The sequence below is a fragment of the Phasianus colchicus genome, chromosome 1, assembly GCF_987193195.1.
Source record: "Phasianus colchicus chromosome 1, bPhaCol1.hap1.1, whole genome shotgun sequence".
NCBI lineage: Eukaryota > Metazoa > Chordata > Aves > Galliformes > Phasianidae > Phasianus > Phasianus colchicus.
The window spans coordinates 179,894,810-179,909,877 of record NC_143436.1 but is presented as its reverse complement, the minus strand read 5'-3'; the positions used below and the strand labels follow the sequence as shown (position 1 = coordinate 179,909,877).

Sequence of the window (15,068 nt, the reverse complement as noted above, 5' to 3'; positions counted from 1 at the left end):
GAGTGGTCCACCCATCAAATCCACATCCCTCCAGTTTGGAGAGAAGGATGTGGTGGGGGACCAGGTTAAAGGCCTTGCTCAAGTCCAGGTAAATGACATTGGTCGCCTTTCCCTTGTCCACTGATGCCATCACACCATCATAGAAGGCCACCAGATTGGTCAAGCATGACCTTCCTCTGGTGAAGCCGTTCTGGCTGTCTTGGATCACATGCTCATTCCTCATGTGATCAAGCATGTCATCCAGGATGATCTGTTCCACGATCTTCCCAGGCACAGAGGTGAGACTCACCAGTCTGTAGTTCCTGGGGTCCTCCTTGCTCCCTTTCTTGTAAATGGGAGTGACGTGACCCTTCCTCCACTCATCCGGGACCTCACCTGACAGCCACCACTTTCCAAATATGATGGAGAGCGGCTTGGCAACCACCTCAGCCAGCTCCTTCAGAACCCTGGGATGCACGCCATCCGGCCCCATAGACTTGTACACATTCAGTCTCATGAGGCAGTCTTGGACCTGCTCTGTCCTCACAGCGGGGGAGGATTTACCACCCTGGTCTCCACCCAGAGGTTTAGGGATGCAGGGCTCAGGGACGTGAGAAATACTGGAATCCTGGCTGCAATGAACATGAACAGACATGAAAAGATCTGTTGGAAAGCGGAGAGGAGAGCAAGAGTGGCTTGGGAAGAGTATTTAGGATCCAATTTTAGCTCCACCTTGGGAAGCATGATTCTTTGAGCACTCTAAAAATATTCCATCTACAATATTTCTGCGCATTTGTTTACTCTACCAGATGGGACAGTCTGCATCCAAACAGCACAAATGCACAGAAAGATGAGTACAACCTCTATGTTATTAGAATTCTTGCCTCAAAAGGATAATTAAGCTTATCCCTTTCATAAAATAGATTTTCTAATACTTTTTCTTAGGTGCTTCATTTTGTAGATGCAGCATTTCTGTTAGCCTTCTACACAAATCCAATATCTAATATGCTATACGAAGATAAGTACGTATATTTTTTGTTTCGTATATTTATAATGATAAAAACTTTGGAGTGCCTTGGAATTCATGAACCAGCTTTCACTCAAAAACACATCAGCAGTGTAGCCAAGAAGTTAAAGAAAAATGGCTCCAGAAGTGTCCTGCTATCAACAATTCCATCTATGCTGAAGTTTTTTTAATGCAGCATCTATTTTGACAGAAAATGCTTGAAATACAGCCAAACTCTTTTATATAAAATTTAATATTTGCCTGTTAGAAACAGTAGGAGTTTATTACCAAACGTTATACCTCATCGGCCTTTTAAGATCCAACAATTTCTGTTCTATTCCTAACGCTTCTGTCTGTGGAACAGAAGACCAAGATGAAAATCAGTATTCAGAAAAAAAGACCTGTTCTTGGAATTCTAAACTTGATATATCTGTAAATTATCTTCAACTTGATATTGAAATCGATGAAAATGAAGGCACTGTATTTAATCAGATCCATAGCAATTCAAGATTTAATGCACATGTGTGAGTCATGTCACTACACAAGCAGTATTTCCTAGCCAGCAATTGGAGTAATTCAAAGAGAATCCATGGACATGGTCTGAAGCACTGATTCAGACAATTGGCTGACGTGTGGCATTTTTATTGATTACTTCATATTTTACGCTGATTTTACCTGACTTTCATACAGGATTCTTAATAAAAGTAAAGCTCTGTCTGGGGGGTGAATCCTTATTGTGATTTTCTCAAGGAGACATGAGGTTTATACCAACATTTAGAGATAAGCTTAGCTAATGAATACAAAAGTCTAGTTGGGTATTTCTTTGTTTTTCAAGTTAATCAGTTTTTGTTGCTCATGTTTATTCTGTATTGCAAAATAAATGCACTGTACTGCTGCAAAGAGATGTTTAACACGACTTTTTTCAAGCACGACACACATACACAAGTTTACATGGTGATAACTGATGACAAAATAGATCTCATCTTCTACAAAAACAAAGTCTGGGTTTTTGAAAAATCTTTATAAAAGGTGAAACAACCACTGCATTTTTTTTAAAGCCACTCTGGTGACAGTAGATAGTAGGTCTTATCTTAGTTGGCAAATCTTTTATTATTATAAAAAGCAACTGGAGAGACCTACCCAGAAGGAGATGTGTTTTCTCTTTAGTTATTCTTTATAAAAATATCAGCCTGCTGGATAATGAATCTGAGCACATCATGTTCGGAACAGACAGCTCTGAAAGGTGAGACCAATATTCATGCTCTCTCAACCATCCGCAAGCTACCAAGTCATCAGTTCTGACACAGCTGACAGTTTTGATGTCTGTCAGGCAAGCACCCACATGGTGTTACAGCCCAACCAGCTAAAATCATTTCAGAGAAGTCACAGAAAAGTACTCCAATGGTAAAAACTACTGGTTGGAATGGAACTCTAACAAAGAAGTTACCATTATGCAGAACCTGCATTGTTTGTGTCCCCACTTACCTAAGGAGTAAGGTAAACAACAATTGCAAATGCTTACACATTTAAAAGAGAAACACTATCATCCTGTGTTGATTACTTCTAGCCCAGAAAATACTGCTTGGAGTGGAATGTTTCAGGGTTGTGGAGTCACTGAGAAAAAAATACAAAGTAACTTGATTGAAAAAGTTCCAGATCTCCTGAGAAAGTTCCAGATCTTCTCCCAGAAATCAGTCCAGTCCAGAAGCATAGTTCACATAACATCGAAATTCATTAGCTAGATTTCGAGAGTGTTTTGGAATAAACTTGCATATCTTCACACCAAGATGCTTTGCTGCCTGTTCCTCCATGATTGCACCTGCAGCAAAAATAATGGGTAGCTGGTGAGAAAACGGTAACAATATCAGAATGTTTGGACTTCTTATTAGCTCCTCCCAATTGTCTGCCTCTTTTTTCTTTAGAGAACAGACTCAAACGGGCTGCACCGTCACTTTGTTAACTGTCTCTTCAACAACTGCTATTTTGGGCTATTTAAGCATGAAAGAATGGAAGAACATCCTCAAAGTTTCTTAAAAATAGGTAGAGGGGTAAGATCAGTGCCCCTTTCACAGAAAAGAAAAATGTAAACTCCATCTTGCTGCTACGTGGCAGAGAAATCTCATGGTGGGGAGCATGGGAAATGCAAACAGATTACACATACTATTTTATTTAAATAAACCACAGTGTGATATTTATGGCTCCACGCTGAGAAATCGTTTTCTTGAAGAGTATTTGTCAAATGGTGTAAACTGAAGGCCCACATATCCATTTTAGGGAAAAAAAAAATCTCAGAACTACTTTTATGCATGCCTGTCTTTTACAATTAAACAAAGAAGTAAACTTTCTTTGTCCACATGTTATTTTCATTTTTCTCTGTTTTGCCTACTTGGTTGACTGCCCAGAATTGTACATACAGAGGGTTTTTGTCCTTTGGTTTTTGCTTTGCAAAAGCTTCTTGAATGTCTGCAGACAACTTACTATAAGACTACAGCTTTAAGAACCACCACAGCCAAGGCAGATGCTCGTAGCTTCTTAAAGCTATTGAGAGCATCTTCATGAAGAAGGCCTGGCAAATGCACTCAGTAAGTCTTCCAGATCACCAATTTTTAATTCCTCTTGCTGCATTTCAATGCCTAAGAACCAATTATTTGAACCAATGGCAGAATTTTCCAGTGCTTGTTCACACTGCAATTGCTATATTTACCAGTGAGGAGCAGCTGATGTGGAAAAGAAAAAGAAAAAAGTTGTCTTTTTCTCATTTTTCTTTGGAAGACTTAGCTGAAACCATCCCACTTCACCAGGCAAAGGCCATGCTAACCTACGTGTCTTTCTATTTAGTTCACCTTAGATTTTGCTAAATTCAGCAGCTGAAAACTTGCAGCTACAGACATGCTTAGGAAATCAGAAATTCAACAGTAAGTCACACCTCTGTTTGTCACAGCCAGAATTTCAGTCACTACAATTCTAAAGAATGTATCTTTTACAAGAAAAAAATATTTTACAACTTTGCAGGGTGATCTCAATTGTTCTTCAATAATTCAGTAAAACTCATAACGCAGTAAGAAAAAGGTACAGATTTTAACCATTAAAATACACATATCTTCAATGAAAAATAAATGCAGAACTAAAGCAGTACAAGCTTACCCTCTTCTGGTCAATTCTTCCCAGAATTACCTATGGATTAGTATTACTGAGTTGGGATTTTTCTCACTTGAATACGTTTGCCTTTTGAGACAGAAGAAGAGCAGCTTACTGGCGATCTACATATTGTTATTAATTATACCTGTGCAAAGCAGAATCTTTCCTTTTGTTAAGTAATTGATGGTCTCTGCAGTTTTTTGAAGACATTCCTCGGACAAATAGGGTGGATCTGCTACTACAATATCAAAACTGTGTGGCAGGAGATGTTCAGGTAAGTTCAAAGGGTTGTTGTAATCATAGAAGATAAATTCTTCTCCATACACAGAAAACCTTCTGTCATACTCCAGGATACACACGGAAAAATCTGTGCCATCCTGTTCTTTCAGCTTCTGGTACACACTGGGTGCGCTGACACAGGCTATCCTGAAAAAAGACACATAAAATATGTAAGTTCTCAGGGCTGCTGTGGGAAAAGTCTCAAACTTTTGCCCCAGGTAATTTGAAAACTCATTTTCAAATGAAAAGCCTTGCAGAACTAAGAGGGAAAAGTTTTTCCGTCTGTTCTGCAGAAATGTATGAAAATAGGAAAAAGAATTAGAAGTCATTAACGTGCTCTGGAGCTCATTGTATTTCTCAGGGGAAAAAAAAGAAAAAAAGATCCATAGTAAACTTCTGTTACTGGCACAGGTTGTCCACAGAGGTGGTGGATGCCGCGTTCCTGGAGACACTCAAGGTCAGGTTGGACGGGGCTCTGAGCTCCTGATGGAGCTGTAGGTGTCCCTGTTCATGGCAGGGTTGGATCAGATGGCCTTTAAAGGTCCCTTCCAACTCTACGGATTCTATGATTCTGTCCAGCAGAGCCTACAACATTCACTGCAATTCAGAACAAGTTCAGTAGGAACTACTGATTAAGTAATGGCAAGGCATTTCTGCAACACCTCCACCAAAGGAAGAGAAGGTACAAAAAGTAATGAATTACGCTGCATGCTCTCTCTGCATAAATGGAACAATTACAGAAAAGACACGTTAAACCTACAAAGTAGCTACTAAGTCCTACCTGCCACCTTTTCCTGCTGCCACAATCGCTTCATTAGCCAGGCACGATGCAGTCTCATCACTGTACCAAAACTGGCTCAATTGCTGAGAAAAATAATGCACAATTATAAGCAACATCATATCTTCTGACTGTGAACAATGGGGTTGAGAGCCCTATTTGAAGAAAACCCAAATCCATTGCAACTTCTTGGTTCACAAACTACAAAGATGACATTTTCTAGAGAAGCTTTCTACTTCCGAAAACCAAGGACAAACAGCAGGCAGTTTGCATTGTGTGTTTTATAAAACACTTACCTATGGTAGCAGGAGAACCAATCATTGGCAGGGTTAGTTCAAACCCAATATGCAGAAATGCAAAATAAACATGTGCTTAAATTGATGTTACTTCAGTGGAAAAGGAAAAAAAAAACTTGAAAAACGACAATGTAGGAGGAAATAAAGGAAAAAAGTACCAAATGAGATCAGAAACAGAAGGAGTAAAAAAACAAACTCAGAGACAAAAGTCAGTCTGTGAGATAAAAAAATGCAGCAAGGCATCCACCCACACAACCAAAAAAATAAACACAAGCAAAAATACATGTGGAAGGAAAGCATATTCCTTCTTGTTACACTGTGTTGTTTCAAACCCAAGGAACAATCTTCACTACCCTCACACACCAGGCTGGAGTTCAGTGTCAAGAGGGCACAGAGGATTCTGTTGGGAACTTTATTCCCTTTCTTCATGTAATTGACTTGACTTGATTTTAAAGTGAACAACCCTACAGTGTTAACTTCCACAAACAGCCTGGCCACTCTAGGAACACCTCGAGTGTTCACTTTTTTATTATCTATCCATGAAAGAAAGCTCGGTGAAACCAAAGTGCCTCATTTGCTGCAGGTTAGTTTCTTACCCAGTCTTCTTCTATTGAGCCAACAGAATATTGATTAAACCCTTGGGAGGTCTTCATGCCCTCTCTCTGCTGCTGTTCCAAATAGAACTCCTGGAGGGCAGCCAATGTATGGGATGAAAGCTGGGGAACGTCATCATCATCATCATCCATTTTCCTAGACATTGCCCAAAGGGAAAAATATATATATATATTAACCCTTTTCAATGGTGGAAGCTTTTAATAACAGCCCGCTTTCCCAAGGAAAAAAAAACCAACATTTCTGACACCATGGGCTCAGTCTGACAGCTAACTAGGAAAGCCTCCTACAGGGCACAGCATGCTCCCTCTGCTTAGCAGCTTTAAACCAGTCAGAGGCAGAATGCAAAGAGCGCGTCTCCAGAGAGAATACGGGAGCTGTTTCCTTTCTGCACAACACAGAAGCGGCTTATATTTTTATAGGGACGTTGTCATGACATTTTGTATCCCTGCATCCAAACACCACTTTTGTATTATCTTGCTGAAAAAAAAACAAAAAGCTTTAATGGATGCTGCAAATCCTTTGGAATATTTACCCTTCCCTCCTAGACATAACGATAGCTGCCAATCATTTCTTGCCATGTTGTAAAGTCACAATTTTGACTCCAAATGAATAAACCAGTGTTCGAAGATCACCCGGCTTCACCTCCCACACTGTAACAAGACTCCTCTGTATACTACAAACCTGAAGCAGACGAGATGCTCAGGATGCTTTTTTGAGCTAACACTGCATGACTGTCTTGTGTGTCCAACACAGACAGAGCTCATGTCAGAAGGACGACCAAGCAGAGCCACTGCCAGACATTTGTTAGCCAGGTGCCACCACCGTGCAGCTCAGTGCACCACGGGCAGGAGCTGAGCACCGCTGTCCTTCCCAGCAGAGGCACCGCCACCTCGTGGAAGCAAGGGTGACAAGCAGAAATCAATTGGGCCTGTGAAACTTATTCTCTTAAGAAACTAATTTCCTCTCCACTCGTTCCACGAACTTATAGACGTGCAATGACTTCAACAGAACTGAAAGCAGATGTGCCCCTTCCTTTGGGCAGAAGCCGTGCATGTCAGAGGTCCCACAGCAACACGTGCCACCTGAACCACAGCTAATTTCCAAGGTGAAGTATGCTTCACCTGAACTAGAGCTGCTTCACATTTCTTCCACCCTTGGCTGCAGTGGAGGCTGCAATGCTCACGGACTTCTCATTTTGCTCTTCCATCCGTGCTTTGCGCTCCTGCAGAGCTTTCAGGACATTTCCTAAAACTCCGTTTCTCACTGCTTGCTGAAATACTCCACAGCTCACCTCCACACTACAGCAACTGCTGTGCCATTCTGGTGGCACACGGGGTGCTGCGACACACAGCTCATCAGCTGCCTCCTGCAGGGATGGATGGGTGGATGGAGGGATGCTGGAGCCAGCCCACCTGGGAACAACACAACACTTCCTTCTGCTCCTACTTCTTGACTACACATATTGCTAACACGCATCGTGACCCTGTACAAGAACATTTTTTGTTGAGACAGACGTTACAAATTAATTAAAGAGAAGGTGTGAGATAAAAAGTAAGTGTGTCACACATGCAGAAATCTGGTTTGCTGTTATCCCTAAAGCATGCACACATCTATGCTCTGATGCTAAGAAGCTGAAACAGATGCAAACTTGCAATTCTTAAGTCAAAAGCTGAAATTTTGATTTTATGCTCAATGACCCCATCTGGGCCTTTGCAAAGACTGAATCTATACACATGAAATGAAATCCTCACTGACAGAAGCTAAGATCCGTTGTTTTGGTGGAAGGGCGGGCATACAAGTGGAGGTATCTTTTTTCTACATGTTATTTTAGCTCCTTTTTAGCAATCTTCCTTTTGGTTTGCATAGTAAAGCTTCAGGAACCAAGCAGCAATTAACTGCGAGGCTGCAAGGAAAGGTAACTCGGAACACATGGCAGAAATACCACGAGGTCCATCTATTTGGAACACTTCCAAACCTCAAAACACTTTTCTGAATCACAGAATCATAGAATGGCCTGGGTTGAAAAAGACTACAATGGTCATTTAGTTTCAACCCCTCTGCTATGTGCAGGGTCACCAACCACCAGACCAGGCTGCCCAGAGCCACATCCAGCCTGGATGAATGAACGTACATTGTCTACATTGACTGACTTAGGTCATCAGCATGAAGACGTTTTTATGCACATGACTTACATTATAAAACTATTACAGTAAGTGAACTTATGAGAACAAGACTTGTAAATTCCTTTGTTTTCAAGTGATCAGGAGGCCTGTCCTTTTCAATGTCTTTATTGATGACCTGGATGAGGGCATTGAGTGCACCCTCAGTAAGTTTGCGGATGACACCAAGTTGGCTGGAAGTGTCGATCTGCCTGGGGGTAGTGAGGCCCTACAGAGGGATCTGGACAGGCTGGAGAGCTGGGCTGAAACCAATGGGATGAGGTTTAATAAGACCAAATGCCAGGTTCTTCACTTTGGCCACAGCAACCTACAGGCTTGGGGCAGAGCGGCTGGAAGACTGTGTAGAGGAAATGGACCTGGGGGTATTGATTGATGCTCGGCTGAACATGAGCCAGCAGTGTGCCCAGCTGGCCAAGAAGGCCAATGGCATCCTGGCTTGCATCAGAAACTGTGTTGCCAGCAGGAGCAGGGCAGTGATTGTCCCCCTGTACTCAGCTCTGGTGAGGCCGCACCTCCAGTACTGTGTCCAGTTCTGGGCCCCTCACTGCAAGAAAGACATTGAGGCCCTGGAGCGTGTTCAAAGAAGGGCAACAAAGCTGGTGAGGGGTCTGGAGCACAGGCCCTATGAGGAGCGGCTGAAGGAGCTGGGATTGTTCAGTCAGGAGAAGAGGAGGCTCAGGGGAGACCTTATTGCTCTCTATAACTACCTGAAGGGAGGCTGTAGCGAGCTGGGGGTCGGCCTCTTCTCCCGTATAACCGGTGATAGGACTAGAGGGAATGGTTTCAAGCTGCGCCAGGGAAGATTCAGGCTGGATATTAGGAAATACTACTTCTCTGAAAGGGTGGTCAGGCACTGGAATGGGCTGCCCAGGGAGGTGGTGGAATCCCCTTCCCTGGAGGAGTTCAAGGAACGTTTGGATGTTGTGTTGAGGGATATGGTTTAGCGAGAACCATTGGTGATAGGTGGATGGTTGGCCTGGATGATCTTATAGGTCTTTTCCAACCTTAATGATTCTGTGATTCTGTGAGGCACTACTTCTTGAAACCCTCTGCAGCCGTCCCACACATTGCTGCTCTCAAGTTCAAAAACAGCCCTGAAAGTTGAGGAAGGATGGGACGAAGCAGAGGAACCCACAGTGCCTCTAAGCACGATCAATAGGAATACAGAGTTTAAAGCTAGCAATGTGTCAAGTCTGATTTACTGTTATGTGAATGCTGCTCGACTCCAAAGGGGCAGCCTGACCCACTGAATGAGCAGAGGGAGTGCACCAACACCACACACTGCACTCCACAGCCCACAGCTTGCAGGATAGGGAAAGGTGCCTGCAGAGCCCTGTCCGTGCACAGCTGAGCCCCTACTGAGCCCCTGCCAGCTGCTGAGCTGTTTGGGTGGATGCACCGCTTCTGTGCGAAAACTCTTCTAAAAAAATAACAAAGAGGTAATAATACCAAGTGGAAATAGCAGCACAGAAGACTTTACTGCCTCATCTACGGAGCAATACTGTACAATTTAATGCTGGTTTCCAGCTCTCATGTATGAAAACAAACTCTAATTTTACACAGCTAAGCCCTGAAGTGGAGACAAAGTCAGAAGGAACACTGTGGAAAAACTAACTCACTCAAAAATTCCTAAGGGCTTTCATAGTCTTTCTGTGCCCCAGTACATTTGGTCCATCCATAGTTAGGAACATGCAGACATCTGGAAACCAGCACTCTGTGAAAAACAACGCAGCTCCTGCACACAGATGTGCCTGTGCTCCTACAGCAGAAGCTTGGGAACTCACACCCACCCAGCTAGGTTAGGCTGCATGTCCATGCATCACTGCTTACCCCACAACTACAGAAGATGAGATCAGATCCTTCCAGAGCCACAACAGTACTCAGGAGGAATGTTCAAGAGGCAGCACAAGGTGGAACACATATTTACGAAACTACATCAAAAATTCTCTTGAAGCAGGCAGCTGCTCCTCCAGAACTTTTACCTCCAGACTGCACCACAGCTAACTACCACTTTTCTGCCAGGGGAGAGTTCAACCCAACTTGTGGCTGCAGGTCAGGCTTCCCTATCATCTGTGTAATGCAGAAATACGGAATGACGTGTGCACAAGTAGAGGGAAACGTGGCTGCTCTGCCAGTTTCCAGTACTCACCCCTTTATGGTACCCTGAAGAAGTAATCTCACTGCAATAAACGTCCCTTAACTAAAGGAAGGAAAGACTACTGGAAAGCCAAGGAATATTAATGCCACTGAGAACTGGCGCTGTTAACCTCTGTGAGGGAAGGAAGGATGCTGTTAGCTCCTGCAATCTCTTATCAAGTATATAAAACGTGCACGTGCAACTTCAGAAAAGACAATTCTAGTATAGCACAGATCTAAGAGCAGTGTGCAACTGAATAAAACATAGCAGTATTTTTCCCAAGCCACCCATGTTAGCATTTGAAGCACAGAGCCTGTCATTGATGACATATGAAACATGTGCCAAGAAAACCTGGGCAGCAATACAGCATCAGGAGAGTTGGCTGGAGGTGAACAAGTCTCCATCAGGGGACGGGAGTTACTCCAAAGCTGGACACATGCCTTGCTACCTGAAAAGCAAGGGGCTTTGTTCATGCTCCAGCCACTGAATGCAAGGATCCTAAGCCCAGGTCTCCACCAGCAGCCAGCAGCCAAGCAGGCACGCAGAGCAGCAGACTTCTCTGAGCCGTCCTGCTCCAAACAGAAATCACCCCAACACAGAAAGGACCCCTCCTTTGAAGTTCAGATCTTTAAAACTGAAAAGCAATTTAGTGGAAGCTCAGTTTTTGCTCAAGGATCTGACAAATTACCTGAGCACTGCCAAACGTACAAGAATGCCAAATTTCACAAGAGGGGCTGACAGGACAAAGCATATTAAGTACAGCAGCCAAAGTAACAACCACAACAATCCTCTTAGCATAGTGCAGCCAGAAGAACCTGAAAGGTGCTAGGCCATATGTGCATCTGTTTCATAGGGTCTTCCCAAGGTGAAACAAAACTCCCCAAATATCTGGGATGTTTGTCAACCAGCTGCAAGGCTTTGGGGCCCAGTAGCATCAAACAGCCACTGAGGGGGATCCCAGGAGGGGGGAACATCAGAAAAGAAGGCCTGACAAACCTGCATGCAAAACAGAACTGGGAAGAAAGGAGGGACAAGATGGAGATGTGAACCTGGGGCATTCATAGTCCAAAAACAGCTCCATTTTGGGATCTCTGAAGAACTTTCATTAACATCCACAGCAAGAGGTTCAAAAGAGAAGCTTCACTAGTTCAGACAAGGGTTGGTGCTTGTTCTTGAAGTATCTTGAAGACAGCCAGAACCAGCTGTCCTGGAGAGTGAGACTAAGGCAAGTAATCAGAGGTGACACTTAACTCACTCTGCCTTCTCCCAGTCTATAATCTCTTTCTCCATGAAGGGCATTTCTGGCTGAAGTGATATATTCTGTGAATGCAGTTCTCTAACAGACCCTTGCCCAGTATCCTTAAATACACATAAAGTGATCTATAGTGTCCCCCCACAGCAGCAAGTTCCACATTATGAAACCCCACCTCTTCTTGCAGTGAACATGGCTACCGGATCCACTAGATGCAGGGGAAGGAAAGAAACTGATGTGTGACCCCACTTCATACCACCCCACCACTTCACAGCCATGCACAGGCCACTCCCCCTGCAGCTCCTGACTCCTGTCCCTTAGCAGGGCCTCCCTGTATTCACTAACCCTCATTCACCTCTTCTCACACACCCCTGCCTGTGATGGGGGAACTGCAGCTGTATGCTGCACTTAAGATAAAGGTGATCATTCATTTATACTGTGGTATCACAGATGTTCTCTGCCACATTCCCTCTCTTTCCCTTAATAATTCCAACATTTCCTGGCTGATATGTTTTTCATAGAATCATGAATTGCTCAGCTGGGAAAAGACCTTAAAGATCACCAAGTGCAATCACAACCTGACCATGCTACCCTAAGTAACAACCGTCTGCTAAATCATGTCCCTGAGCACCACATCCAAATGGATTTTAAACACATCCAGGGATGGTGACTCAACCCCTCCCTGGGCAGCCTATTCCAGTGCTTAACAACCCTTTCTGAAAGAAGTTTTTCCAGATGTCCAACCTAAACTTACCCTGGCGCTACTTGAGGCCATTTCCCCTCGTCCTGTCACCTGTCACCAGTGAGAAGAGACCAGCCCCACTCTCGCTGTAAGCACCTTTCAGGTATTGGAAGAGAGCAGTAAGGTCTCCCCTCAGCCTCCATTTCCCCAGCCTGAGCAGCCCCAGTTCCTTCAGTCTCTCCTCATAGGCCATATTCTCCAAGCCCTTCACAAGCCTTGTTGCCCTTCTTTGGACCTGCACCATGTCCTGTCTGTACTGAGGTGCCCAAAACTGAACACAGCACTCCAGGTGAGGCCTCACCAGTGCTAAGTACAGGGGCAGGATGACTTCCCTCGTCCTGCTTACCACACCATCCCTGTTACAAGCCAGGATGCCACTGGCCTTCTTGGCCACCTGGGCACACTGCTGGCTCATATTCAGCCGACTGCCCATCAGCACACCAAGGTCCCTTTCCATCAGGCAGCTTTCCAGCCACTCCTCCCCAGCCCTGTAGGGCTGCCCGTGGTTGTGACCAGAAGGCCGCGCAGAGCCGTGTCCCACACCCACGTGCTGAGGCTGCAGGCGATCGCTCCGTACGCACAACCCGCGTCCCGCCCCGCCCGCCCCCTCCTCGCCCCGCATGAACGTGCCGTGCGCGGGCAGCCGCTCCCACGGCGCCCCACGGCCTCGCAGCGCCTCGGCCCGCATAGGCCCTCAGGCACCGCGGGAGGAACACCGCCCCAAGCCCGGCCCCCCGCCCGCTCTCATGGCGGACGAGAGGGAGGCGGGCGGGCGGGCGGGCGGACGGACACCCCGGCGGGCCGCACCACTCGCCGCCCCGCTCCCACTCACCGGCCGACAGATCCCTCCGCGCACCCGGACCCGCCCCTCCCCGGCGCCGCGCGCGGCCGTGTGGGCCGAGGGGCGCGCGCCCCCTGCCGGGCTCCGCGGGCGGAGGGCGGTGCGTGGCGCTGCTCTGCCCGCCCCTTCCCGCCCTTTCTGAGGGGAGGCCCCGCGTGCCGCCCGGGCGGCGGGCCGCTGCTCCTCTGTGGTGCGGTGTTCCGGGAGGAGGGGAGCGCGGCCGTAGGCCGGCCGTGGGCCTGCCTCGGGCAGCAGCCGCACTCGTAGCCCGTCTTCCCGCAGCTCCGGGGCTCCGAGAGGCTTTAAAAGAGCCTCACCTCGACTACGCGATTTACAGCTTAAAGATGAGCCGCATAAAACCGTATGGCCGTCTGCAGAGCTGGATGCGCCCAGAGGCGCTGCGTTGTGCTGCAATGAGCCGCAGCGCTGTGCGGAGTAGCGGGGGGCTCAGCTCCGCCCTGCGGCGGCACGACGCCATCTCGGTAACCGGGAGGAATACTGACACTGAGGGACAGAGACCTGACTGTGCTGCGCTCCATGCAGCTTTGTTTTAGGTGAAAAAGAAAGTGCTCAGAGAGCTGATAGAATGGAAGGGGAAAGGAGGCCGTGCAGACACATCTGTCGGGTCCGGCTCCCTGGAGCACCAGCCCCTGCTGCCACCGATGGCTCTTCTTTTCCAAGGGCTCACAGACATCACGCACAGCTCTGCAGGCCTGGGGGCGGGCAGGCAGCAGCATTTGGGCTGTGCTGTAAGGCGCTGCTTGGAGCAAATGCACAGCCTGGAGCTGCTTGAACCTGTGATAGGTGATGCTAGTGGGAAAGCAGAGATGCTGGAATGATCCTTTGCAAAGGAAAACAGGTTGTATCTTGCAGAACTGCTTCTCTGGGGACATGAGAACAAACCAGCCACCGGGGTGGGAACACCAGTAATGTGAGCCCTACAACATATTTATTATATATGCTTTATTGTTTCTTAATCTTTTTTTTTGCAGGAGGTGCCCAAAGGTAAGCTATCTACCCCTGCCCTGTCAGTCACAGTTTTCTTGGAAACACAGCAGTGACATGGACATCTCTGAGACTTCTGTCTGACCACGCAGACCACTGCTGCTTTACTAACACACCAGCAAGTGCTCTGTGTTGGAGCAGCTCAGGACCAAAGTGCACAGCAGTTTTTAAAAATCAATTTATACACTGGAAAGCAATAGCCACGTGCTGCTAATCAGGATTTTGTGTTTTCATTTTTGGGCTTATTTTATAGTCCATTATATTTTGTCTTTACTGATGGAAGTCATGCTTAATAGCTGTTTTCCCAAAAACACTGACATTTTTAGCAATGGCAAACCAAGTGCACATTTCAATTGGAAGACAACCAAGCATGTAGTACTTAAACACAGACGGACTGCTTCTAGTGATGCAGGCACAGAACACAGCGTGCTCTACCAGCGGGGTACTCAGTGTGTATCACCTGATCCCCGCAGCACAGGTTACTGTCAGCCTTCCAGGAGCTCTCAGTCATCCTCTGAATTTTCAGAGCGGTAGGAAGAGGTTTCAACCTCAGCCCATTTATGGACTCCCAATTCTCTCACGGATGTGCAAATATTGCATGTGATCACAATGACTTCTCTTTTATCTGGCCTTGTAGAGCCCTTGCACATAATTCATGGACCACAGAGAGGGCTACAGACCTCAGATGGAAAAGCATTTGGGGGAAATCTAATGTTTTAGATGGATTTTGGATGATGACAGAATTGTAGGGGCTGGCACGGACCTCTGGATGTCATCCACTCCAACCCGCTGCTAACGCAGTTCATGCAGTAGGTCACAC

General features: G+C 46.0%; 1 protein-coding gene across 4 annotated transcripts; it reads right to left on the bottom strand.

The window, feature by feature from the left end:
• Positions 1-1,451: 1,451 nt before the first annotated feature.
• EEF1AKMT1 (EEF1A lysine methyltransferase 1) lies at positions 1,452-13,848 on the bottom strand. Of its 4 annotated transcripts, none has more exons than XM_090133836.1 (5): positions 13,561-13,848; positions 6,073-6,226; positions 5,184-5,266; positions 4,269-4,549; positions 1,452-2,804 (listed from the first exon to the last, which is right to left on the bottom strand). In XM_090133836.1, exons 2-5 carry the CDS (start codon positions 6,220-6,222, stop codon positions 2,677-2,679), a joined length of 642 nt encoding a protein of 213 aa, XP_089989962.1. In that variant the 5' UTR covers positions 6,223-6,226; positions 13,561-13,848; the 3' UTR covers positions 1,452-2,676. The 4 variants fall into 4 exon arrangements, with proteins under 4 accessions (XP_089989962.1, XP_031471583.2, XP_089989961.1 ...); XM_031615723.2 differs by lacking the exon at positions 13,561-13,848 and adding an exon at positions 7,383-7,574 and having other exon boundaries at positions 1,453-2,804; XM_090133835.1 differs by lacking the exon at positions 13,561-13,848 and adding an exon at positions 13,033-13,164 and having other exon boundaries at positions 1,454-2,804.
• Between the last annotated feature and the right edge of the window lie 1,220 nt (positions 13,849-15,068).

What these genes read in the sequence shown, in the direction of transcription:
- EEF1AKMT1 (XM_031615723.2), bottom strand. Translation starts at nt 7,567, where the DNA reads ATGCGTGTTAGCAATATGTGTAGTCAAGAAGTAGGAGCAGAAGGAAGT. An exon ending in GCAGTTGCTGTAGTGTGGAG is followed by an intron (nt 6,227 to 7,382) that starts GTGAGCTGTGGA and finishes GGCAATGTCTAG; the next exon opens with GAAAATGGATGATGATGATG. An exon ending in GCAGCAGGAAAAGGTGGCAG is followed by an intron (nt 4,550 to 5,183) that starts GTAGGACTTAGT and finishes GTCTTTTTTCAG; the next exon opens with GATAGCCTGTGTCAGCGCAC.